Source organism: Grus americana, chromosome 31 (assembly GCF_028858705.1).
Source record: "Grus americana isolate bGruAme1 chromosome 31, bGruAme1.mat, whole genome shotgun sequence".
Taxonomy (NCBI): domain Eukaryota; kingdom Metazoa; phylum Chordata; class Aves; order Gruiformes; family Gruidae; genus Grus; species Grus americana.
The window spans coordinates 2374401-2402068 of record NC_072882.1 but is presented as its reverse complement, the minus strand read 5'-3'; the positions used below and the strand labels follow the sequence as shown (position 1 = coordinate 2402068).

At 41.4% G+C, this 27668-nt stretch overlaps 1 protein-coding gene across 3 annotated transcripts; it reads left to right on the top strand.

The window, feature by feature from the left end:
* The first annotated feature begins 69 nt into the window (after positions 1–69).
* On the top strand, positions 70–27668 carry LIMA1 (LIM domain and actin binding 1). Of its 3 annotated transcripts, none has more exons than XM_054806942.1 (11): positions 70–174; positions 3797–3932; positions 6600–6645; positions 8702–9160; positions 14608–14716; positions 16112–16260; positions 18591–18698; positions 21016–21073; positions 21807–21922; positions 24900–25033; positions 25460–27668. In XM_054806942.1, exons 2-11 carry the CDS (start codon positions 3814–3816, stop codon positions 26463–26465), a joined length of 2304 nt encoding a protein of 767 aa, XP_054662917.1. In that variant the 5' UTR covers positions 70–174; positions 3797–3813; the 3' UTR covers positions 26466–27668. The 3 variants fall into 3 exon arrangements, with proteins under 3 accessions (XP_054662917.1, XP_054662916.1, XP_054662918.1); XM_054806941.1 differs by having other exon boundaries at positions 16088–16260; XM_054806943.1 differs by lacking the exon at positions 18591–18698 and having other exon boundaries at positions 16088–16260.

Here is a 27668-nt window from a genome sequence, read left to right as displayed (position 1 = left end):
CCGATGCGCATGCGCCGGGGAAGACCCCCAAAGAGGGGGCGGGGCCCGATGCGGCGGGGCGGGGCCGGGGGCGGGGCCAACGCGGCTGCCCGGTGCCGGCGGCGGCGCGGAGGTGCAGTCGCCGCCTCAGCTGCGACAGGTGTGCGCGCGGGACCCGCCTCCCGACCGCCGCAGGTGCGTGAGGGGGGGGGGGCAGGGCTGGGGGGCGCGCTCCCGCCAGCGGCCCTGTCAGCGGGGGGCTGGGGCGGAGGGGGGCTCTGCCAGCGGGGGGGGCCGGGGCCGCCGTGGGGCTGCCCACAGCGGGACCCGCTCCGGGGGTTCCCGCCGGGCGCTGGGCCGCGGCAGCCCGGCAGTGGGGCACGGGCCGTGCGGGGCTGCGGCGGCGCCTGGAGCCCGTTACTCGCCCCGGAGGCAGGCTCGGAGGCGGGCACGAGCGCGCCCCTGCGGGCTTCCCTTCCCTTCCTGAGCCCGGTGCCCGGCGGCGCCCGCGGGCAGCAGCGGGGCTCCGTGGGCTCACCCGGGCTGGGGCCGAGCGGGCTGGCTTGTGCGCCGGGACCGCGGGAGCTCCGCTCAGCCCGACGCCTCCCGTGGCGGGGGGAGCGGTGCCCGCTCAGGCCTGGGGGCACGGGAGGAGCCGTGTCCCGCCGCACCGCAGCTCGGAGGAGGTTCTGGTCGGGAAAAGGTGGTTCGGGGGGCGGGCGAGCAGTCGCAGAGGTGCGGGGTGAGGGATGGCGGCCCGCCTCCGCTCTTGCCCGCCCCCGCTCTCCCCTTCTTGCCGCCGGCGATTCCGCGTCTTGCTCCGGTGCCCGGGCTGCTCTCGGTTCGGCAGATGTCCCGTTCCACCACCTCTCAGAAGTCAACCAGTTCCACTTCGGGGCAGGTGTTAATAAAAAGTTTTTTTCTCAGGACCTGTCAGATATATGGATTTTTATTCTACTGTTAAACTCCTGGTTGAAGTTATTGGAGGTAGATTTGGTGCGTTACAGTGGCTAAATCACAGTCCTTCCCTTCTTCCACACCTTGCACAACTCTAGCTTCCGTGTCCCCTCTGGACTTCATGCTGTCTTCAACGTAACCTGTCTCTCTTGCGGTATGCAGAACGCTCGCGATCTTGTTTAAATCTTAGTACATACAATGAAGGACTATTTCCTGAAATGACTTGGAATAATTTATTCAGAAGGAGCAGCAAAAAATGTACAGAGATGTTTGAACATGGTGAAACTATAAACGTATGGGAAAGTGCTAAGAATGTGGAATGGCGTTAAAAATGTGGGAGCGCAAATTTCAGGGCATCTTGGTGTTCTGGTTTATGTCTTTTGTAGCAACTGAGATTCCAAATATGCTTCTTAACTTCCTATTTGAATATCCAAGCAGTAGCTACTGCCTTTGTAAAGACATTTTTGCCAAGCCGGGCCTGATTGTACCTGTGGCTTTAATGGAGAAAACGGTCAGGAAACAGAACAAGAACGCACCAGGGGAGAGAAAGCATCCACAAACAGTGATTGCTACAAGCTGCAGTGGCATGCTTGGGCATCAAAACTGGGCTTATTTTCTGCACAGTTAAACTAGGTTTTGTTTTCTCAGCGTTTTACTGAAACTGTCCTTCCGTGTAAGGTGCGTGTCAATGAGCAACCTGTTATCTCTGCCAAGGGAGGCTTCCAGTGAATGTCCCGCTGCTGTTTCCTGCGCAAAACTGACTCTGTTTTGGGAAATTTAACCTGCAAAGTGGGGCTTCAGGTGATCTCCTTTTGGCTCAAGATTAATCATAAACCAAAGTTTAAACTGTAGCATTACATGGCTGAATCAGAATTCTTTTTCAATGTGGACTTGTATTTTTCAGGAGTAACTTCTATCTATGTATTCTGTGGCTTTATTAAATCTAAATGCTAAATGTTAGCTACTGGGCACCAGCACTGGGACTGTAATCACAGAAATGTGTATTTATTTGCATGTGCAATATGCTTTTTAAAAAGGGAGAAAATTGAGCACTCCTCATATTCTAATTAGATCCTTTTTTCTTTGTGGATGATCATTGGTGCAGTTGGCAAAGGTTAGTAACTATTTTAAGCCAGCCAAATGGAGAGCATCCTTCTTTTGGTCCAGTCTGGGCAAAAGTTGGCAGCTTAACAGAAGAGGGTAACTCGGTGATGCAAAATGTTTTCAAGAAAGCATGAATTTCAGAAAGTAACTCTTCAGTCTGAGTTTCTCTCGCCAGTTGGAAGGGCGATGGATGGATTTCAGAGACTGCATTGAGTGGGAGATGTGAGTGTGAAGGTGCAGTGAGCTGCACCTGGAAATGTAATGTTGATAAGTAGCTTCAATGTGTTTCAACATCACAAGAAAAATAGCGTAACTGTTCTTGTTTGTCACGATAGTTCAACCTGTACCTCTAAAAGCACCATCTAAATCACTATCTTGAAAAAACACGTACTGGCATGGTGTGTCATTCTCTCCATTACATCAGGTGAATTAAGGAATGTTAGAGAAAGTCCCATTCTTCCTGACTGTAGCCACCAAGACAGCAACGTGTTCATCTGCTGCCTGTTTTATCTCTACGCAGCAGCAGGGTGCAGCACTGGAGAGGTGCCTCTGGTTCCAGCACCAGCTGGGCACTCCACAGACCCAGAGCTCCCCTTTCGGCACTGGACATGGCTGAGACTCCGCTTGCTGCAGCCAAATTCTTTTGGACCGAGGCGTTACAGAATCCCAAGTCATTTTGAGCAGTTGCATTATGTGCCTACGATGATTTCAGAAACGTGTTCTTCCCTACATTTGATTGCCTGCTTATATCAAGTTGTCTTAAGGTGCTTCCATTTACAGTGTGACTAGTGGTCAAGCAGACCTGTATGCAGATTTCTAGAGTTCTACAACCTAATGGTACAAATCAGTTAAAGAAACTGATGGAAAATGTGAGAAAGAGGTCAGCCTGCCTGATGTTAGCGTTGTAGGATCAGTCAGTGCACTTGCCACAGGCATTGTGTGACATGAAACCAGGGATAAAAGAAAAGAGGAAAAAAGGAAAGGCGTTGCCCTACAAGCTTTATTTTTGTCTTATCAGAGAACTCTTTAAATTAATCTCCCCTCCTTTCCTCCTCCACAAAAGAAAGCTAAGTATGTAAAAAAAAATCTGATAGAGTCTTGTTGGCTTCTGTGGTGAAAAGCTGTACAAAACCTTCCCATTTACAGCAGGACAGAGGAGTTAAAACTATTCCTTTAGGTAACTGATAGCTATTGCAACATGAGGTTTACAGCTGCCTCCGTGAACAGAAGACTTGTTTCAGCTCACAGGGGAAACGGCTGCTGTGTTAAGAATGAATGCCACAAGAGTGAATGAAAAATGTTTGCATAGGAATTACATCCTCTTAGGTTTCATAACTCAAGCCTTCTTACATAAATGCCAGCACATTTGGTTTAGAAACCAGAACAAGAGAGGGCATAGCAGGGCTTCCTGGAGCCCCTGTGTGTGTAGGAAATACAGAGCTTCACGTTAGCATCTTCTTCAGTCGCAGCTTGCTGCTTCCTCCTGTCCTGGTTTTGGCTTATCTCTCACCCCTTTCATTGTAGCTAGTGTTTTTATCAAGGGTACCATCTCAATGGCATCTGCAGAGGAAATTATAATTTTAATCTGATGCCTTTTTTAAGTCAGTTGATGGACAAGATCCTGAATGACCAGGACTTAGTGGCACTAGTATGCTGGAAGCACCTGAGTGGTGACTTAGTATCGAATTGTTTTGTGACACTACTTTTCTGCTGACATAATTCATATTGACTGACACTGTACTTTATTCCTGAACAGGTATTTGTGGTGATAAAATGGAGCCTTCCCCATTTAATAGAAGACAATGGACTTCACAGTCTTTGAAAATCACTGCGAAAGAGCTTTCTCTAGTCAACAAGAATAAGTCATCAGCTCTTGCAGAGAGGTTCTCCAAGTAAGTGCTGTGAGGCTGCTGAACAGAAGCTGTGTGTGTAGGTCGGCAGCTGGTACCCTGAACAATGACTACCTCACTGACAGTTGCTTTATTTCCTAAAAATGATGTAGGTTTAAGTTCCTGGTTTAATATGTGCTGGGCAAAAGTTTTTCTAGTTGCTGGCATTATATTGTTTCAGCAGTCAGAATTATAATATCTTTTTTCTGCTGTCAGAAAATAAAGTAGAAAATTATCTGTCAAACTACAAATTGCAATTTGTTTTCAGGGGCAGAGCATTGGAATGTAGGCGGCTGTTGCCATTAGGGTTTTACTTAATCAGAAATAATCTTTCACTGCTTAAGCATGAATTACATAGGTTTCTCTGTTAACGTGGCATTTCCGGCCTGGTGCTATCAAAAGTAGCAGTAATGCTTTATCAGTTAATTGGAGACCAGTTAGAAACAGTAGTTCTGTCGACTGCAGGTGATAGATGTAACCCTCTAGGTAAGAGTTCTGTCAGAGAATGTCACAGTAGTTACGTTCTTTACAGATGTCTCCTTCCAGATGTCTCACAAAACTTCTGTAGAAAAGGAATATCACCCTTCCCTTTTCTCTGAGAGACGGAGGATGGGTTTTGGTCAAGTCATAAGTAATATTTTATACACTGAGAAAGCTGAGTGGTGGTAGACTATACATGTTTTCTGGAAAAGCTTTTGTTTCCTTGAAGAAATATATAGTTTACAGCTTGGCTTGCCAATGGGATTTGGGCAACCAGATGTCCTAGGTTATTGCATTAATAGCATAGCAAGGTTTTGGAGTATTTAAATCTTGAGTGTGGGAGAAACTTTATGGGGTCTATGGGGGAAGGATAATTGCTATCTGGACTTTACACAAACATAGCTCTTTAAGTTACTCTTTAAGTACTCTGTCCTAGGGAGAAGCTGCTCGCTTTGACCACTCTTGTTAAGGTAATTTATTCACTCATTGAAGCTCGATTACAGAACCTGGTCATCTTGCTAAATGTCAATAATCCTTTGAAAAGGGCTTACTGGAAGTAATCCAAACTGCTATTCCTTAATCAAGTAGGGTCCCTCTACATAAGCAGCATCAGTTCCTTGGGAAAACACAGTCCTACTTACTGGCTTTGCCAACACTGATGCTCAGCGTGAGGAGAGTAATTTTTCTAAATTGCTATTACCTAAATATTTGTACGTGGGGAAAAAAAAAATTCCATGTAGTGTTTAGATTATCAGTTTTGTCAGGCCAGAGACACGCAAATTTGCAACAGCAGAGACTTAAACAGCACGCTGTGGTGGGCTAACTTACAGAGCGAGTGGTGTTTGGGACACTTCAATCCTTGTTTGTTTTCCACTGTGGTACTTCACTTTCATCCCCATGTCTGTCTTTGTTGTTTCTTCCAGTATTGATCTCTCCTCCTCCATAAACTTACTTTCTCAGCATGTCTCGTTCAAATTTTGGAACCTTTATAGTACAGAGACATAGGTTAATATGTTTGCATTGATTAAAGAGGGCCAGCTACACTTCTTTAGCAGCTTTCGGTCTGTACAGTAAATGCAGCTTGTAAAGCAGAAATAAGTAAGGGTACAATTTGTCTACTCTCTAGTGTAACAAGAGGAGAAATCTACATAGGAGTACACCATGCACAGCAGGAAAAAAAATCAATTGTTATAAAGAAAAAACGTGATAGAGTAGGTATTTGCACATAAGAATTTTTTTTCTTTGAAGGAACTGAGCCCATGTTATACATTAGTTATTGGTTTGATACCAGCAATTATTTAAAGTCTGAAGTGGATGACTATTATAATATTAATGTCTCATGTACTGCCTGTAACATATGCACAGTTGCCTCAAAAGTAGAATTCCACATATAAGAAAGACAGAAACATCACTTGCCCAAGCAGACGTTGGGTGACATTTCTTCTCTTTGAAAGGCACAGCTCTACTCACAAATGCCCAAATTTATCACACCTGGCTAATTTGTGCATTTCAAAACCGAAGTGCAATCACCTTGCACAGCGTAGTAATCAGCGCGGTCTGTGTGTTCCTAGCTTTGGAGGTACTTACACCCAGTGGAGTGGTGTGCAGATTGCTGGGAGTTTTCTATAGCTTCTTAAAGGACTTTGATTCATGATCCAGGGTGGCTTATCTTCAGAAGGCTGTGATTACTGTTTCCACTGCTGGGATGTTCAGCTGCTCGTGAAGCAACTGCTGAATTGGTGCAGTTTACAACCCAGCATAGTAAAATAAACTGGCACTTATGTAGATTTTCTGCGTATGCCAAGCTGTAATTTGTTACAGTTCAGCAGCTGCTGTATAAATAGCTGAGTTATTCCTGCAAGGGGGCACGGCAGACAGCTGGGTGGCGGAAACAATACAGCTATTCCAAGGTAAACTGTCTATATTTCAGAATCAGAGTGCTTAGCTAATGAAAAATATTAATGTGTGCTATTATTGTTAACAGAATGACTTAAAATGTTTCTATCACTTTGCATTGTTCTGGTATTATTTTCTACTATTTTTCCAGCCTCAGGTTTTATTTGATAGGGAAGTGCACAGAATCCTTGGTGGGGGAAAAAAAAAATCTCAGCTGTCTTCAAGCGCATTCAGTATTCTGTTTAAAAACTGTTTGTGGTTTTTATTCCCCACTCTCTTTCCTCTTTCTCAAAGGTATCAGAAAGCAGCTGAAGAAGCCACTGCTGAGAAAAAAAGAAGTGTAAGTATTTGTTTCCTAGGCAATAAGCGACAGCTTGCAATTAGAACGGATCACCTATATGCAATGTTTCTGACACGGTTGATTTTTGGAATATCAAAGTTGCTGCCATGTCTCCTTCATAAAACTAGGCTTAGACGTGGTGTTTGCTTTTGACTCATTCCTCCTACCCTTTCCCAGTGTGAGTGAAAGGAAAGAAAATCAAGTGCCTTGCCCAAAGCTATATGTTGAATCACCAATTCGCTCCTAAGCAGAAGGCAAAATGAGTTAACCACAACACATGAATATCCACCTCTTTGTTCTTAGCTGTAGGCAGTTGTGCGTTACCTCTTCCTTTCTTAACTAAATCTAAAAGTCTGTTTAAAAGAAGCTGTCAGCCTCTCTGAAATCTAACGTGTATATCTTTGATAGCTGGAGAATCCATTAAGGGGAACTCCTCTGAAGTGGCTTACAGGGTTCAAAATGCCCCTGGATGAGGGAGAGCCATCCCTTTTGGCTCGGTTACAGCCTCGCGTTCCCTCCCGTAAACTCCATTGCACTTACTGTTCTGGGGTCAGGGAACCTGGCTGAGATACCAGGCACTAAGATTGCAGGTCTTTGTATAAGCACGTCCTCAGTTTAATTTTTATTTAAAAAGGCTAGCAATGTTTTCAGGATATGTGGGTAAGTCTTTGTTAGACCATGCTGCCTTGATGTCTTTAATGCTTGGGGAGTCATTCTTTTTCTGCTTGGGATATAGGTGTGATAAAATAAGCTTTCTAAAAATTACTCTCCAGTCTTAAATTTTCTTTGTGGCTTATGTGATCAGGGAACAAGCAAGTCCCAAGCAAGAGCAACTAGTGTTACGAAGTATGCCAGGACTCCATAGGCATCACGTCCAGAAGTGTTCCTGTGGAAACCTGCTGCGCAATTTTCAGTACTTCTGTTGCATTACAACATTTGCCTTATAACTTTAGTACTTTCTTTTAAACACAGTCAACAAGGAAGCTGATCTTTTTTGAAGTCTAGGTGGATTCAAGTTAATTTGCAAAGCAGTGTTCAAAATGTGACCAGAAGAGTAATAGGGTGAGAGACTTAAATCCTAATATAGCTGTTAATCCTGTTTAATTCCTGTAAGCCTTGCAGACCTGTTCCACTTGCAATGAGTTTGATACATAGTGGTCTCCATAAGGGAGAGACAGCAAAAATGCGATGGTGGCAGGTATTAGATTTGAATGAATTAAACATGCGCTGGTCTGTTACTCTGGGGAGAGGTAACTACTTGTAAGCAAAACTAGTCTGAAACACGCTTGAATATGAGGGGTACTGCTGCTCCGTGTATTGCCATCTAACTCACAGTGGTAAGACAGCGCTTGTGACTTGTGTGCATGTTTCCTGCTGAAGGCTTGCAATGTGTTGAGTGAAATAAAAGAAAAATTCCAACAAATGATCTGATATTTATAAATGGGAGCAAAAAGACATTTGTTGTCAGTGCTAAGCTTGAGCCTTACACTGCATGGTATAAAATGCTGAAGACAGATCTCTTGTAACTAAAACACTACTGTTAACTCATAGTAGAAATACATAACTCCAGAAAAATAGTGGTTTCTGAAAGCTAATCTGTGGCTTTTTGGAAGGCCTACTAATTGTCTTCTGAACCAGCTGGAAGACATTGCAACATTTGGCACACCACCCATCTCATATGGCTGCTTCTGCTATTGTTTGCTTGTTCTAGGGCTAGAGACCCTTGTTGTGTGGATTTTGGTCCCCTTTCCTTCACGTGTGGATTCAAGCCTTTTGTGTGTCATTTAACTCATTAGGGCCTGACTGCCTTTTGCCTTATAAGGCCATCCTGTTTGCTCACTTCCTGCTTTAGCTCCTGACTTTTCTCTTCTCCCCCCTCCTTCCTTTCCTGTCCTGGATGCTTTCTCCATGTGGCACAGTTCTAACTATTCACAGCTGTCTGAAAAAGCAGAGAGCTGAGATCAGTACTGAGCCTTTAACTTCCTTTCGCATAGAAAGGAAGTGCTTTAATGCTTCATCAGGCATATAACTGGAATTAACTTCTTGTTCTTTGTAGAACACAGAAAATCTTCCCCCTCATTTTAAAAGGGGGAATCTGAGCGTACTAAAGAAAAAGTGGGAGAATCCAGCGTTGGGAACGGAGCCTCGGAAGGAAACGCTGCAAAGCAGCTGTGCTGAGGTTAGGCACAAGGTCGCCAGCCCCGGGCTTGGAGCCGGGAGCAGCCCTGCATCTTCCCCAGACGCGGAGCAAACCCCGGAGGCTGGTGCTACATCTGATCCCCAGGCCCCTTCCAGCACCCCTGGCCAGCTGCAGTGTCCTGGTGGTGACAGCAGAAAGTTTAAAAGCCACTCACCGGAGAGTGGTAAAATGGAAAACTGTCTGAGAGAGTCCAGAGAAGCGGAAAAGCCTGAAGCCAGCGAAAACGCGGACTCTTCGGGGAAGATTGAGAAATACAGCGTTCCACTGAACAAACTCAAGATGATGTTTGAAAAGGGTGAAGCAACTCAGACGAAGGTAAGGATCTGTCCCCTCAAATCTTAAGAGAAACTAAAACTCTGCTGCCTCTTGGGCATCAGGAAAAGTCCGTGGAGGGAGTGGCTCCGAACTATTGACTCTGCAAATAATTGTATTCATTGTTTTAGGTGAAACATAACATAGCTGGTGTTAATAACTTATTTGAGCTATAGAAATACATGCAGAGTGCTTGGAGTTGTGGCTTTTTGTGATTGCTCATTGGAGATGTAAAATGAATTTGCTTGTGGAAGGGGTACAATTTAAGGGAAAAATAAGTATGGAATTTATTAAGATTTTTTTTTTAAAGCAAGTTGGGATTGTTTGTATCTTGCCTGAAGGTTAAGATGAGTTATGTAAACATGAATTGTGTAAAAAAAAAAAAAAAAAAAAAGTATATATTTTTTATATAGATATATATATAAAAGAAAAAGTAACTGTTTGAAGTGAGCTCAACAATCTCGGGCGGTTGCAGTTGAGATGGAAGTACTGCCAGAGTTAAGAGGGGGGTTTTATATACATATCTGTATGTGAGCCACACATAGATAAAGTACTGTGAAATACTCCCATTTTTTTCTTTGCTGTTCTCTCATCTTTGTATCTTTACAAATGTTTCTTATCGAAAAAAAAATCCTCCCAGGGAAAAATAAGCAGAGATAGCCAGACAAGCTTCTGCCTTCACTAGTTTTGACTTGCAAATGCACAGGGCTTGCATTTTCCTACAACTGCTCATGAAATCTGATCCTGCGTGTGGACTGCAGACTGTGTGTCCCCAGGGAGAATTGCTTAACTAGAAAATGAGTTGCATATGCTAGTGACTTGCAACATAGTCCTGAGGCCTTGATGCTGGTGGATTTTCCAGTTTTCTCATAGTTTCCTATACTCCTGGCTTTGTTTTACTGCGGGTGGTTTTCTTGCAGTATTGAGTAAAACAAACAAATTTTGTACAAAAGTTGTTTAAATATGTAACAGTTAAAGGCTTCAGAGGAGCACGTCTGTGTGAAAGTGAGTTTTAGGTCTGCATATAGTAATTTCACAACTTAGATTTTTGTAGCCTTTGTCATTATGTAAGAGCTGCCCACACTATCACATTCATTGAGAGGGCGGGTGGTTGAGGGTGATCTCCTGATAGCGCTTCTCTGAACTCTTGCTGGGGGATTAATCAGTTGGGATTCCACAGGAAAGTACCGTTTTGCAGATGGGCTTCAAGTAACTTCATCTTGGCCTGGGGAATAAATTGTTTTGGAGCTGACTGAATCTGGAACTGATATTTCTGTCAAGCTTACTAATTCAAATAGTGTTGAAAATGGACTGAACAGAGTAAATTCCATACAGTAGGTATGAAACTATTCAGGTTAGGGTCAAATTATGTTCCTATTCCAAGTTCATCTGGTTACTTTTTAGTTTTAGAAGGGAAAAGGCAGGAAGTGCTCTAAAGTTTTTTTTTTGGGGGGGGAGGGAGGATGTGTCTTTGTAATTAGAAAGCACTATTGTAAGATTTCTGGTTCTGGGAATTTATCTGAGGACTGGAGGATGATGTCATGCAGTCCCGTACAATGAAGATAGTTAGGCACTATGGGGCGACAGATCTTTTTCACTAAGGTAGGGAGCAACTACAGCAGTGCTGTAAGCTTGGCTAACTGTGAGCTCTGCAGTTGCCTCTTCCATTTATGCTTTTCCCAAACTCTGTCCATTGGTAAACCCCTGGTTTAAGTGCAAGCAAGGCTTCAGTGGAGAGATAGCAATTTTCCCTGGTATTTACTTCAGTCTTGAGGTATAAGCACTGTCAGAGCTTTGCCAACACAAAACATCTCTATCAACTAAGTAGCAACATGGCTGTAACTTCATGGCAGTAAAGGTAAAATGACTTGCTGGTTGCTGGGCAAGTCTGTGGCAAGAATCCAGATTAGAGCCTGGATTTCCTGACTCAATCACCCACTCTAAACAAACCTATTCTCATTTTTAGGGTTATAAGCAAAATCTCCTAGTTTATTCATTTATTCATTCAGCTCTTGCTCTGTCTTCTGCAATTTAAATGCAAGGCAGATTTTATTTTTAATTGCATCTTCATGGAAAAAAATGCTCTAACTGCGTTAGAGGCAGGCATGTTGGTCTAGATTGGTTCAGCACTAAGCAAAGACTAAATATCAGGACTTTTATCAATTTCAAAGAATTCTTTCTGTAAGTGATAGCAAAAGTATACACAAGGAAGATCAGAAGAAAAGAAAGAGCAAGCAGATCTGCAATACTTCTTAAAAAGTTGTCTCCAAGTTGGTTTGTGTTTTTCCTTTAAGGCAAAAACGTACTGTCTTGTGTAGCCAACCTTATGTGCAGGGTCACATTTAACACAGTTAGTTTATAATGAAATAGGTGTAACTTTTATTTGGTCTTTTGCCCAACAACTCTTTATGCCCCAGGAGAAATGATGTTAACTCTGTTTGTGGTACCTCTGCACTCGCCTCTTTTGTCTTAGAACCTCGGGGCTTTCCAGACATGAGGAATATTTTATCTCATTTTGCAAGTAGCAGAAGCTGTGGCATGGGAATTCTGGCCCAGCTAGGACTGTGAAGGGAATGGAGTGGCATATGCATAAGGTTGGGAGTTGGGGATTCCTTCGTAATGCCACGAGCAGTAATCACCCTAATTACTTGTGGTTGGTCAGTCTACTGATTGTAATGGGGAAAGTCCCTCATCTTCCCTTTGTTAAACTTTTTTTTTCCCCTATTACTCTGTTCTTTTTTCTCACAGTATAAAACTGTTGATATAAAATCACACAACATTGGCTTTATATTTGTAGGTGTTAGTACAAGACTTGTACAGAAATATCTCTGAACTCTAAAGCTTTTGTATTTTAGTGTTTTGGATTTTTACTCACAAGACCTAGGCTAATTGTGTTACACAACTTATCTACAGAAAAGTTCTTCAGGTGAAATTGCAATACCTGTAGATATCTGAGGTGGCAAAGAGGACAGGAGGAGAGGAGCTGGCAGGACTGGAGGTGATTCAGTTGACAGTTGGAGTACTCCTTAACTCGGTCTGTTTTAGCTGGTCATGAGATGGCTGCCTCTGTTAACTGAACTTTTCCTGCTGCAGTGGATTCCACAGCAAGGTGGTACAACGTGGGGGGCGGGGGGAAGCTCTTTGCTCTTAAGTCAGAACTCACCAGCCTTCATGAAGGTCTCAGAGTCCAAGCAGAAGAGTCTGCTTCTGATGAATATTGAATCCTTCGCTGCTGATAAAAATATGGATTTTGGTTGTTTGGAAGAAAACCTTGATTTTGTGCACATGTCTAGATGAGGTGCTGGACTCTGATGCAGAATTCCTGTTGGTGGTAGCTGTCTGAACACTTGCCATAATTGTTTGACATGCTGGCCCTTTGCCAACTCTTATTTAGAGGTTTAATTTGTTTAATAATTGATTTCAGCAATAATTGAGAATTCTTTGCCTTCTCAATATAAGGGCAATTCAGCATGATGTTACTGGAGTAAGGCTACAGTAAAAATAAATTGAAATAAGATTCTGAAACAAAGGAGAATGAGAAGAGGCAACCTGAACAAGTTTCCAATCTTGATTTCTAACTGTCGTTTTCTCCTGAAAAGTGCTGATGGTTTCTTTCAGTGATGCTGGAATCCCAGATACTGTATCTAAATTACTTAAGACCTTTGTTCCCTAGTAGTGAAAACTTCCTTATGTACTCTGCTGCCAGTTAAACTTCCCATGCATCTGTATTGCAAACTTGTTTTTTCATTTGTAGCTTTGTCACTCCTGCTGTGTGCAAGAAAATGTGTGTGGTGCCATATTATTCCACACACCCCTCCCCAAAAAAAACCCAAAACAAAAACCAACAACCAAACCCCCCCACCCCCCCAAAAAAAACCCCCCATCAAACCCAGGGCAGCATTAAAATAGTCAGGAGTTTCAAGTGGGCTAATAACATGTTTTCTCTTCTGCGTCCTCAAAGGATCTTGTCTTCAAGTGTATTCTGCCTGTAATGATCTTCTTTGTATGCTACTCAAAAGCCAGATCCTTTGAACAACAAATTTGTAAGTTGTAAGAACTTCAGACTTGTGGGCTCAAGGTGACTTTAAAGTGGGCATGGGCTGAATAAGAATCATCTAAGGATAGTTTGCACAGAATGAGGAATCTGCAAGTCCTTACAAGCGTGCAGACACTCCCAAACTGAACCTATCAACATACTCAATGGAAGGAAAAGGCTTGTCATAGTTAAGCTCTTTTCCAGTAAGAAAAGTTACCAAAGTCTTAAACCACAGAAATAGAAAATATTTCCCATACTAATGGAAAAAAAGGTTTTCCAGCTGCATTTTCCTTTCCTGGTAAAGTTGCTGGTTTGTATGCCAAAGCAGCCTGATTTTTCACAGTGATTATCTTACAGTGCAGTTCCGTTAAAATAAAACTTTGGAATTTCCTTCAGTTTGGTGACCAGCAAATAAGAAACTTGTTGGAAATTAGGGGGTAGGTGGGTGGGGGGGTGGAATGTGTGGTTGGAGCATCTTGCCAAACCTGCCTTTTTCCCTACATTAGCCCCAATCTTAATTCCTAACTGGCTCTGTGATTTAACTCTTCCAAGGGAGGGAACAAAGATCTATCACCTTCTAGTATTTTATAGGTTGACTTTCAGCTGTGAAAACATCCTATCTTGATGAAGTGAAATAAAAATCTACGCTTCACGAGCTTTTATCAAAGCTGCTGAAACTTCTTTTCACGATTTCTTTTACTGAGCATTAGATTTTGGGGAGTTGGTCTCAACAAATGAGTATCAAACCTGATTGAGCCAGCCAGAGCATCTGTGTGGTAGTGCTACAAACACCCTGTCCAGCACTGCAGCCTTGCCGATAGCGATTATCCTGGATATCTGAGAATATTTATCTCTAGCATTCTCCTGCTTAAGCTTCAGCCTTATCAGACTTAATTAGGGAACTATTTGGTACCAAATGCGTGAGCTATACAAATCAAAACCAGTAACTTTAGATAACTTACTACGACAGTATTTATTCTTCTTTCTGTTGCTGAAAATCAATGCAAATTTTTGATAGCTCACTCCTTTCATCCTTTTTCTGATTTTAAATCTTCATAAAATGACCTCGAACATTAGCTTCAGGAGAAATTGTATGAAATGCAAAAATCTAGACTGAAGTTTTGTATTTGCAGTGGTAAATGCTTAAAAATCTGATCTTTGTTGTTCTCTGACTTTTCAACAAAGATAACTTGTCAAAAGGCATCTACTGACCTCTTCAAGAAAGTGCTTTCCAGGTGACGGAGGGTCAGGTATTCGGTGATCAAACTTTATATTGGTTAAATAAGATGTCACCTGCTAGACTTGTTTATTCCAGTAAAACAGATTTGCTAGTGACACCTGTGCATCTTAAAGGATTATACACAACAATCCTTGTTTGTCCAGGCAGCTGATAGGTGGGTTTTGTCTCTATCAGGTCCCTAGAGACCAGAGGAAGACAGCAGTCGGTAGGAGGATTTCTGACAACAGCCTCTCTTCTGAGGACTTTGATGTTGGCCAAGGAGAGAAGAGCCATAGTACATCAGGTCAGTAAACCTCATGGTTTGTGTTTTGGTTTGTTTGTTTAGTTCATAAAATAAAACTACTTTATACAATACAAGGGAAATACCTTTTGCCTTTCAGAAATGGAAGGAAGTGCAGCCATCTTCCATCTGTAAAGTCCATGCGAGCATCACATTTAATGAATTAAGTCTTGGTGTGAATTTTAAACCATTATACCCTTAAGTACGGGAAACCAAGGCACAGGAGATGTAACTAGCAAGTTAAGGAATGGAACCCATTTTTTCCCCTGTGTCTTAAGTCTAGGACAATCCTAGAACTACTTTTCGTAGTCAAGCTAATTTAGAAACTAGTGAACAGACAGACAAGACAATATGACTTTGTCCTTCTTGTTTTAATTCTCAGCCCTGCAACCTTCTCCAGGCACGGGGAACAACAGCCTTATGACTTGAGCAAAATTATGTATTTTTCATATGTTTGGAGACTCTTTTCTAGCAAAGCACTTATTACTTAGTGATGCATGTTGTGTCCTTATTTGAGCAATACTGGAGAGAATGGAAGAACTACTGACATTTGTTTATTGTCCCCAAGAGGGACCTTAATGATTCATACAACTTTTTAGTCATTCAAGGCCACTAGCTAGTGAAAGATCATTTTTTTACTGTTCTTTATTGAACAATTAAGCTATTACTGAAGACCTGACCGTTATACAAGGAAGTCAGATAGCAGAGTAGTCGCTGGAGCTGGCATTTTAAGCCTATTTGGCTAATGTCTGACAGCAAAAATGAAAGATGGATGGCAAGTAATGGGGCATAGTTCTGAGACTCAGAAGATCTGCACCTATGCAAAGACTTTAGCTACCAAAGGTTTCTTTCCCCTTGAGATAAAAACAGATGCTTCAAAGGATCCTGTGAGACGAAGCTGAATTATTTCATACTGTGCTTGTTCTTGAGATCCTCATCTGTAACATGTCATGTGATAAATTATTTTCATGGAGAAGGTGGAAGTGGCAGGTGAGACTTCCTTCCTCACTTCCCATGTTTTCCCCAAAAGGCTTTGACAACTATTCCACTACAGGAATGATGTGTATTTCCATTTAGCCACTGTAGCAGCTGCTTTCATTTGACAATAACAGCAAAACAATCTTCAGTGTTAAAACTGTTTGCTCTCATTACTTCTGAGACCACTGGCTGGACTCTGCATCTGGTGAATATGCTACTTCTGAAACTAGCTGGATTAATTATGAGACTTGGAACATAAACCTTTGACTGAAGCATTTCTGTGCTCTTCAGATCTGGAATTTCTGTGGTCTTGGGAGTGGTGAAGGGATGGGATTTGTAAATCTTTCTGTAGACAGGTCTACTGGTGTTCCTGAAGGTTACCCTTTATTCATGTAGTTCTTTTTCCGGGGTATCTTGTAGATACTAGTCCAGCACTCAGCCCAGATAAGGCAGAGACCAAGAAAAGCCTGGAGATGCCTCGCTTAACGGAGACTTCAATAAAGGATAGGCTGGCAAAGTATCAGGCAGCGGTGTCCAAGCAGGGCAGTTCCACCGGCCTCGTTACTACGGTAAGTTTGTTCTTTGGATTGTGTAGAAGTGATTTTTTTTTTTTGTCCCAACCTGAGACTGGAAAGAAGATCTTATGGAAACCAGGCTTTTTGAAGATAATCCCATCTTCTTTTGAAAAGAATTTTGTGCCCATAGGAGTCTTTCTTATGAAGAGCTGCCTCTACATACTGCAGGAAGAAATAAGTATTTGCATCTTCCTGGAATAATCTTGCAAGTTTTCCAAGGAATTAATTGCTGGCACCCTGACTGAGGTCCTTCTGAAACATAGCTGACATTTTTTCTTTCTGCATGTCTGTAGTTCTCTGCATGTTTGTGTTTTGTGGTTTTTTTAAAAAAAACAAACTCAATTCTGTGTTGTACATTAGCTATAAGCTAGGGGAAACTGAGGCACAGTATCAGTGTCGTACAGTGCGTAGAACCTGGATCTCTTGGCCTGCAGCTTTGGGACCTCCAGTCAGTTTTCCTCCCTTTTGTTTTTCACATCCCTTCAAGTCTTCTCACCCATTATCTGAATCCGATTAGACTCTTGCAGTGAATGAACCCATGCCAATTTTGCAGATATTTGATCAGGGAATGAGCAGTTAATGAATTCATGGTAAAGTATTGCAGCTGAAGAGATTGCAAGCATCTAAGTTTTTGTTAAAAAGTGCTTAAGTACATTTGCTGGAACTGTCTGATACTTCTGCTTAATGATGGGAACTTTTATTGCCTAAGTATTTCTTTTATTAGCCAGAGTAATAAATTTTAAGAGGATAGACTGTTTTAAGTTAGGAAACTCGCACTGGAAATAAAAGCCAAAAATTATTCTAAGCTTTGGAAGAGTGCGTGCTTCCTGGGTATCTTTGTAGAGAAGCAAAACTCTCTACCCAGCTGAAACGATTTCTGAATTTCATATACAGTGTGGGTCTAATTCTCCAACCCTTGGGAGGAAAGTTGAGTAAACTTCACTGCATGAATGGAAAGTAATTGCAGCCAGTGCACCAAATCTGATTAACTGCTAATTGCTGATTTCTGCATCCTGTTTCTTGCCTGGATTCAGTTTGCTAGATTGCCTCTTCCAGTTTGTGGCTCTGAGTGGTAGCTGATCCGCTAAGTTATGTCTAATGGCAAGAGATTTACCATAGGTGCCTCTTGAGACTCCCGTTTGCAAATCCCCAGCGCTATCAGTTTGAGTGCCAGTGCAGCCTGATGCTCTTAGGATGTCCCATTTGGCAGAATCTCTTTTGATTTTGGCCTGGCACATGGACAAGGGCAGCACATAAGCAAAAAACGGTTTCTGAGGCCAGTGTTTGCAGTACTTCTGTGTTCCAATAGCAGCCATAACTTCTGGATGTTCTCCTTCCCTGCTGACAAAGCAACTAGGGCTCTTTTGATATGGTAGTGTGGTATTTGTACTTCCTTTCTCTTAAAATGTGTCACATCTGTGCTACAAAGGAAAGCCATAATCTCTCTGGGGAGCAACTATTTTGAGGGTGTTGTGATGTAATTAGGACTGGATTAAAACTGATAGACACTTTTACAGTTGGTTAGAGAAGCAAGCATTTCTATAGCATTGTAAGTGATGCAGGAAGGGGAGGGAGAGATAGTGGACAGCATATTTAGAGATCTATACGCTAAAATTCTAACATTCAATTACACACCTATTAGACATGGTTGGTTTTGTGCAGACTTGTTTACAAAATCCGGTAAGATGCTGGTGTTGGCATTTGGCTGTTTCTCTTTCATGTTACAGAGAAGATGCCTTGTGAAAGGCACGAGTCTTTCTCCAATTATCTTGTATCCTGTGGCAATGAAAGAAACACGAGGTTTCACTGGATTTTTTTTTTTAAGTCTGAAAGATTCTTTTGTGAAAATCTTAAGTCAGTTTGTCAAGAACAAAAACCTCAGTAAATAACAGAATTAGGCTTTTGAGTAGTATTGAAGCAAGGGTAGAATTTGATTTTATGTCAAATTGTATTTTTCAATTACACAGTGCTTTAGATAGTACTTGTAATTTGAAATGAAAAGTTAACATTTATTGAAAAAGATGATGTGGATTGAGCAGGGGAAATGAGAGTTGATTTTAAAGAGGAATCTGGAAGTAGAGAAAAGTAGTTGTTTAGAAAAATGCTGACACTACCTCCATAGAGTATAGTAAAATTCTACAGCCCCATCTTTTTTCTTCATTAGAATGTATCACTTCCCAAGTTTGTATAGATTTTTAGGCCCCTTCCTTTAATCATCACTGTATATACTAGGAAAACAGTTTAAAAAAACTTAAGAAAAATAGAAAGCAAGTGCTTTCCTAGGGGAAAAGAACCTGTCAACTTTCAAGTGCTTTATTCTGTAGAATGAGATTCAAGCCAGTGAAAGTGAACTCAAGAATTACAAATCTGAGCAGAAGGAGAATATGCCACCAAATCTTGAGGACTCCATTTCCTGTCAGGATGGGGAGAAGGTAAGATGCTCATACTGGTGAGGATCAAGGTCTTCACTTTAAGTGGAACTAGTTCTAGAAGCACAGCTGATATACTTGTTCCATATGCAATCTAGAAATTGAATACGAGCAGCTGATACAGATTGTTGACATACTGCAGAATTCCTGATTATTTTTTTTTAGACTGTATCTGAATTAGAAGCTAGCAAGTCTCTGTGGAAGACTTTTAAGCAGTTGTAGAGAACATCTAAAGACAAGTTTTAAGTTTTCTTGGACAGTTCCACTGTATTCTCAGTAATGACATGCCTATAGTTTGGCAGAATCCTTCAGTATCATATTTAGGTATTTTCTGATGGCTTCAGTTGCTGACTAAGGCTGAAACCTCTGATGGTTTCATGGGGGTTTTTGGTTCTGGTTTGGTGGGGTTTTTTGTTTTGTTGTTTTTTGGGGGGGGTGTTTGTTTTGTTTTTTGTTTTTATTCTGCCAGTAATTTTTGATGAAGCCACCTAAACTTTTTTGTGTCATGTTCCCTAACTGTAAAAGGATGATTCACAGCTAGGTATTTGGCGTTTTTTTTGCTTTTTAACAAAAAAGAAACCACACCAGAAAAAAAACCCATGAGAAGCCTTGTATGATGCAAGTAAAAGGAATTTGTCACTGTTTCTTCTGCATTTATTGGCTAAATTTTGGTTAAAGTAACTGCGAATGCCAGTTTGGGTTTGTTCCTGGTTTTGAACTTCAACTGTAAATTGAGACTCAATTACTCTGTGAATTAGAGATAATAAAGCATGCTCAAGCATTTGTATACTAAACTGGGGACAGCAGATGGGATAAAAGTAGTGGAATAATAATTGGGGTACTGTGTATTCCAGCCATTCGGAACACGTGGCAACCTAATGCCAGGAGGGCTTTTAGAGCTTTCCAGCCTTCCTTGGGCAAGGGGCCAAATTGTTGCTTTCAGCTGTTGCTCACTGACAGCTGAGCAGCTTCATGTTCAACTGGTGGAGGCTGCTTTTTGCTAAAAGGTGAGTTAATTAAAAGAACACCTGTTAAATCAGAATATATCCCTGTTGTTGAATGGAAGATTTGAATAAGATTTCTTGTATTCAGCTGTAATTGTGAAGTTACTTGTTGAGGTGTCCAGGTGCAATAAAGAGCCTGAATAGAACATTGTTTGAGAGCCAGGATTGTCCTTTTGAAATTACATGATGAACTTTGGAAATAAGCCTAATTAAAACTACTAGTAGTAAATGTCAGAAACAGGAATCGTCTGGCAAAAAGGAAACAAAAGAAACTTGCTAACCTTCTCCGTCATTTTTCACACTGAATCCGTGAAAGATTTAGTAGCCAGACCTGCGTGACTCTCACTGCCACAGAATATGTTGATGCACTTCCCACTATGCTAGTGTTATAGTTATTTTTTCAGTAGACCAGAGTTTGTTAATATATGTAACTTGCTTCCTCATTAATTTGCAAACTTCAGTTGCTTGCATGGGCCTTTCAATCATTAAAGTGAGTGAGAGATGATTTGTAGTTAATCTTGTTACAGTACTTTAGTTTCTGAGTGTTGCTACTTACAACTATTTGACTTAATAGCAATAGTGCCAAGTTTAATAAAGAAATGTACATCAAGAGCTTTATCTGTAACAAGTTTAGTGTCTAAAACTGGTTTATATCCCACTGTTCTAAAAAGTTGCTTTGTTTTGTTTTTTTTAAATATGATCTGTTTCTGAAGGAGGATGGACAGGATAGGTCCAGGCATGTTTGTCCCAACCTGGGAACAGCAGACTTCTAGTTCTATAAAAGCATTTTTTAAAATTCATCTGTTATTTTCTCCTTTTTTTTTTCCTCTTTTCCCCAAAAGCACTGTCTTTTCTAAATGTTTAAATGTCAAAGATATGTCAAATGTTGGAGGGAGCGATGAGATTTCCAGTAAATGTGTACTGCTTGGTGTTGGGATTTCTAAGTAAGAAAACCTGGGAGGTACACCAGTGAAATCACAAGGATTTCTGAAGACTAATAGATAAAGGTGTACAAGCTGCGGATGTTTAGGAAAACAAAAACATGATGTTTGTGTGAACACTATGGCATACGATCTGAATATTGCAAGAGCTGTATGAGGATGTCTACCTTGCAGGAAGGACCAACAGTCTTGGCAGTCAGCTGGACTCCACCTTCTGCCTAATAAAACACCACGTAGCTTCATGTGCAGCTCAGTGTGGCCAGTCTCTTCCTGTTTAAGTGCTTACAGTGTCACACTGCTTGTTGTGTTACTCAGGCCATGATTATTCAAACCTTGGAAGGTCAAAGGTGTTCATTGTCTCATGTTCTCTTGCAGGTTTCTGTAGGTGAGAACAGCTTGTCATTCCACTCTGGTCTTCTAGAGGACGGCAGTGGTAAGCGCTCATTCTACTGCGTCAACATGAGTAAAGCACGTGGCTGATGAAAAGCACTGACTCTGCCCAGTTGTGTGGAGGATGCTTGAGATCAGTCCTGTCAAATGATGAATTTGACCCAAGAAAAACCTGTCTTGTACTAAAAATCTGTCCTGTGGCTAACTCAAACTTTCTAAGAATTTCTTTCAGGTTTACAAGTTCATTTGCCATTGTAATTCTAAGATATCTGTAACTCTTGTTTGCTCTGATTGCACACATTTAAGTGTAGCTTCCTCACCATTTGGACTTAAGCTAAACTAATAGTTCTGACAACTACTGCATCAGTCAATAGGCCGAAGTACTTATTAATGCAGGAGAATTACCAAGTGTCTTTGGTGTTGTCCAGAGATAGACAAGTTCCTATTCAATAAAGTACATAAGCACATTCTCATGTTGCCTTAGCTTTACACCTAAATTCAAGCCCACACATGAGCACTTTGCAGAAATTAAGAACAGTTCCTGGAAGTTAGATGTTGGATCCCCTGTGTCCTTTACATATCAACTTAACTTTCACTGTAAATCAGAAAAGTAGAATGATCATGTTTAAATACCTAGATCTAAAGGTTTAACAGTAGATGTTCAAGAAAAAATGTGTTAGCCGTTAGCTGGTAGGATTGCTGTTTGGTCTTACAAGCATAAACTTTCCAAGGTTTTAAAGTCATTGTAATTGCCTTTTCCTCCTCCGCTCCCTTAGTTGGACAAAACCCGGAGAGTGAGACTGAAGTTCAGAAACCTGTCAGCACAAAGCAGCAAAACTTTGGTTCTAAACCAGCTGGCCAGACTGATGCATCTCCGCCAAAAGCAGTGAAGGTAAAGCAGCTGTTTATTTGCAAACATTGGTGACAGTTATAATCAACTAACTTCTCTACTGAATGTTGAAAAGCCTTAACGCAACCAATGTGGTGACAAAGTGTCTGGTAGTAACTGTATCGATATCTGGTCTGTCTTCATCAGACCACGTTCACGAGGGAACTTTAATTCAGAATGGAAAAGCACCTCAAAACTGTCAGTTTTATTCAAAGACTAAGTTTGAGTTGCCTGCTGGGAGTTGCCCCGCTGCTGTTACAACAGCATGCCCCTGCAACAGAGGCGGTTTCTCTTCAGTGTGGGAAAAGGGGTTTGAGCAGGGGATTGTATTGTATCAGGGCTTGTCTATGCCTCTTGTAAAGTCAGCGCTCCTAGAGACTGGTGCTGAGGTCCCGATACAGCTCTTCAGAGCCTTTAGTAGGCTGGGACTTGGCTTTCCACTCTCCTCTTCCAGCTGTTCCCGAAGTAACTGCAATTGGTAGTAACTTTCTGGTAAGGACACTGTGGCGACTGACTCCACAAAGATTCAGTTTGACATTCTGAATAGCAAGTCCTTAATGTTGCATTTTCTTTAGCGGGAGCTATAAAGGATAAAGCGGATGGAGAACTTCTTGGATAGGAATGTATTTGCTAATCTTATTAGACACACAAACGGCAGTGCTGAACGTTTTGATCACACTGTACTTTCTTGTCACGTGTGCTGTCTGGAGTTAGGATGCCTAGTCCCTGGGCTGCCACAGACTTCCTGGTTCACTCCTGAGGAAACAACTGTGCTTTTGTTGTTTTCCCCATCTCTGAGAGGAACAGCACTGACCTCACGAAAACCAGTGAGATGTGGCTTCCTAGTGTTCTGGAGTATAAAAGCCAGTATGTGAAAGTAGAGCTGCCTATAACATTTTTGTAATCTCAGTCTGTTACAGCATACAAGATACACACAAGCTGTGTGTCTTGGTCCTCTGTGCCATCTCTTTATATTATTAGAACCATTTTAAGTTCTCTACCTTGTTACTGCTTTAGATGCTACACTGCTGAGATAGAAACCCAGATGCTGTATATTCATGTAAGGTTCCTATTTGTCTCTTCCAGCTTCTGTTTCCTGTTCTCGGTTCCTAACCTCTACTCCTGCCTTCTGCTTCCCTCCTAATGTGAGCTCAACTCTCAGCTTTCTCTCAAGTTTTTTTATATTTATTGGGCGTCACCTTCCTCCTGTAGCTCCTATTTGTAGTATGTCTGGAAAGGAATTTCTTTCTCTTCACACCCCAAAACGCCTGTCCATCAGACATAGGTCTCATTGTTACACAAGTAAGTTCCTCTTCTTGGATGGGGATGAGCATTGCAGAAGCACATGCCAGCACCCTAATGTCATCTTGCAAAACTAAGCTTTCAGGGAGAGTTACTTTTTGATGGGCAAGCAAATTGTTGCTGCCTTGCTCCCTGTGGCAAGCATGGATGATTAGATTTTTGTTTGCATTGGTAAATTCTTTTCTGATATTTCATTTAGCAACTCAAAATTCAGAATTAATATGCAGTTTTGGCAGCACCTAGAAATTGTGGAATTCTTTTTTTTTTTTTTAAAGGAACTCTGAACTTTTGTTGGTCAAGCTGTCATCATAATTAGAACTTTAATCTACTATAACTTGAAGCAATGCCTTAAAAATTGAAATACCTATCAAACTGGAATTAAATTGGCAGCAAACTTTATGGCTGTGACAAACTGACTTCAGCTGGCTCTGTCTTCAGCAACCTGTCCCTCACGTATCATAACTTTCATTGCCTAACCATTGTTTCTAGACTGTTATAAATAAATTGCTGTAATTATGTCTTCCGGTTACTTTCCTGTTTTTTCTTTAGCCATCATATTTTTCCTTAAAGCTTTTTAGTAATTTTCTAGCAGGTAATTCTTTGTCAAAGAAAAGCTACAATGTCAATGTGTCTATGCAGACCCACGGTATGGAGCCCAGGCACTCTTTTACCCTGCTGCTAAAGTAGTTGTAATCAACATGCAGCCCAAGCCTGCCAGTTTTTCAACTGTAAGTTATTTAATTTTTCCTTTAAAGTATCTTCCCTATTGGCCAAGTTTAATAGCTTCCAAGAAGTGAATGGCATCAAGTGACCTTTTTTTCATGGACAATGTACTTGCTTCCTTGATGCTGTCAGAAAACAAAATCTGAAATTGTTCCCATACAGCACAGCAGTGACACTTGACTCCTTAGTGTTTAAGTTTACCCTTGCACTAAACTCTCAGGAAATTCTCTTAGTGAGCACATGAACAATTTTAGCTGTTTAACCTCAAAGCCCTGCTCACTTTAAGTCTTGAGCAAATTTGAGGGCTGCGTGTCCTGAAACCTGAGAATAGTTCCTTTGCGATAGAACTGGAATTGCTTACAAATGGAGTCAGAAGTGTTTCCTGCTGCCTGTATCTGTGCTGTGAAACTATTTCAGCACTAAGCAAAAGCAGATCATTTCAAACTGTTGAGCAGTCTGATCCACTCTCCCTCCCGCCTTCTACCTTTTATTTTGAGGTTACTTCAGCCTTTTTCTATGTTTTTTTTTTTTGAGGCGTAAGTCTCGTACTAACTGTAATCTACCTGAATATTTCTTCATCGTTTTCCTATAAAGAAAAATTGAAGTTGCAGAAATAGATTAGACAGCTTTTTGGGAACTGGCTGAAAGTTATAACTAAGTTCTAGTATTTCCATTGTTCCTTCTCAAGCATTGCTCAACTCGTGATGCTTCAGCTGTGGAATTCACTGGGGCAAAATCTTGGCTCGCTGTCAAGCCACAGCAATCCTGTGGGCCTGCCATAGCCTCTTCCTCACTCATTGTCCACCAGAACCCACTCTACCATAATTAGCATTGAGTTGCAGAAAGTGAACGCTGCAATTTTTCTGAGAACTCTGGAAGCCGTGCATGAACCCAAGCCAAGTCCTCTAGCAGTTGATTCATTTTCCAGTTCACAAGCTTTCTCTTCTTCCCATAGAAATTTCAGTTGCCAATGAAGGAAACCTGTGTTGGGTGTCAGAAGACTGTGTACCCGATGGAAAGGCTCTTTGCCAACCAGCAAGTGTTTCACATCAGCTGTTTCCGCTGTTCCTATTGTAACAGTAAACTCAGGTAAACACACTGCTCCATTTGGCTGCCATCTAGGAAGTGTAGCTTTCCTCTTCAGCACCTGAGTAAGGAGCTGTTCCGGTTTAGCTGAGCCACCATAATCCAGTGAATTGGAGAGGAGCGAAGGAGTGGTAATACAGTCCTAGTTCTGCCAGTGGCTTTTGCACTTGATGCAGTCTATTTTTAAACTCTTAATGTAATTTTATGTGGGGGAAAATATAATGTCCAACTTTTTTTTTTTAAAAAAAAAACAACCACCTGACATTTGAAAAGAGGGCCAAGTAAACTCACGAAAGCTGTAAGCTTGTCTTTTCTAAACGTGTTGGAAGACAGAAATTGAATCTCTTCAGTAACATAACTAAAATATACACCCGTCTTGGTGGCTGAGACACAGAATGCTAACATCTGACTTCGTATTTTCCTGAACAGTCTTGGAACATATGCATCTCTGCGTGGGAATATTTACTGCAAGCCTCACTTCAATCAGCTCTTCAAATCTAAAGGCAATTATGATGAAGGCTTTGGACACAAACAACACAAGGAATTATGGGCAGGCAAAACTGAATGTGAAGAATCCCCGGAGAAAACTGTCCATGGTGTAAATGCAACAGAAAGTCCACAAAGCCCAGGAGTAGAGGATGCCCCAATTGCAAAAGTAGGAGTTCTGGCAGCAAGCATGGAAGCAAAAGCTTCAGCTTTGCCTGAAAGAGAAGAGAGACCAGCAGAAACAAAAAAGCTCAGGATTGCCTGGCCGCCTCCATCTGACCAAAGTATTCAAGGAAGTGCCTTAGATGAGGGCATCAAAGTATTCAAACCCAAATGGCCTCCAGAAGAAGAGATTTCCAAGCCAGATGTGCTGGAGGATGTGGATTTGGATCTCAAAAAGTTAAGAAGATCTTCCTCACTGAAGGAGCGAAGTCGTCCCTTTACAGTAGCAGCCTCGTTTAGAACAATATCTGTTAAAGGCCATAAAACAGAGAATTCATCTTCTCCTTCTAAGGCAGAGAGAGACATGTTGAAAAGAAGTGAGGAACTGGAGAGAGAGGTCGTGGTAAACAAAAAGCAAAAGGAAAAGAAGGTTGAGAACAGGAACATCCAGAGTGCTGAAGAGAAAAATGTAGAGGAAGAACAGGAATTGTCTGGTGTCAAAACAGTAGAGCATAACTTTGTAGAAAATGGCCAGTTGAATGCAGAGACAGATGAGGAAGAACATGCTATGGAAGAGCGGGAACTTCCAAATGAAGAATTCCGTGAACCAAATTCTCCTAAACATTCCAGCTTAGCCAATGTCGTGACTGCTAAGGAATCATCTCCTAACCAGAATCGCAAATCCCAAGATGTTGGTTTCTGGGAGGGTGAAGATATGGAGGATCTATCTGTGGAAGAACAGATCAAAAGGAATCGTTATTATGAAGATGATGATGATGAAGAATAGATTGGCCTTTTACTAGAAAACTTGCTGCAAGGTGCTGGGCCTTTTTAAATCGGTGTTCTTAGCTTTAACAGACAGCTGTCCTCCATGAAAGCGATGCTATACTGCACATCGACGTTAAGGGAATCCTACATACAAATTATCTCAACTAGAAGAGTACCCTGGAAGCCTGGAAAAAGTATATTTAGGTGCATGGAAACAAGCATTTGGCTGTGGGATAGCTTCAACAGGTAATCTTTGTCCACAGCACGAGAACAGAGCTGTTCTGTACTCCTACTGTCTTATCCTTTCTGAGCTTCAATATTATTTCACTAACAACTTACGGAATTTCACTGTACCTACGATGGTTGTGTGAAACAGGCTTTCTGTAATACACTACTTTTACCACTACAAATGCTACTGCAGTGCTTAGGGACCAATTTCAAAGGGACTTTCTGGCCTGCTTTAAAAATGGTAACTTAAGGCACTTTAATACATGTAAAGGGCACAACTGGGATTATTTTTTTTAATAATAAAAACATTTAAGTTTGTGCTTAGTATTCAACAACTAAAGCATCTTAAACTGAGTGCAATGTGATTTTTTTCTTTCTCTAAACTGCCTATGATCAACTGAAGACTCCCTACTCTACTTTCTGTGCAACTGGAATGGTGTGCCCATTGCTGGATGTATTTTAGTGCTTATTCAGAACCTGTGATGACTGACAGAGCTCCTTAAGGATAAGTCAACACTTTGCAGTAGCCTGTAGGGCATTACTTTTGCATTTCATATGCATTTGAAGTGGTTTTTTGGGGGTTTTTTCTTTTTTTGTTTTCTTGGAGTTCATCATCATTCACTTAAAACTACAGATGATATTTTTAAGGCCTTTTGACAACTCTGAAATCCTACTTGTATTGAGCTGCCATAAATCTTTTCATTATGGCTCTGAAATTATGCTGCATTGCAAAATCTCTGGAATAAAACCATCTGAACAGTGAAACTTTCTGATTGCTAGCATTGAAGCTTAGTACATTTTTAAACTTGACTTCATTTATTTTTCAAATAATGAAATCTTGAACGGTGGAAGAAGGATGCCCTTTTATATTAGCTTTTATTTGTACTGTATTCTCATGAGAATTAGCTCTTAACTATACTTGAGGTGTAAAATATTCTGCTTTCTTAACAGTCCTGCTAACTATGAAACCTTCAATAAACTTCGGTCATTTACA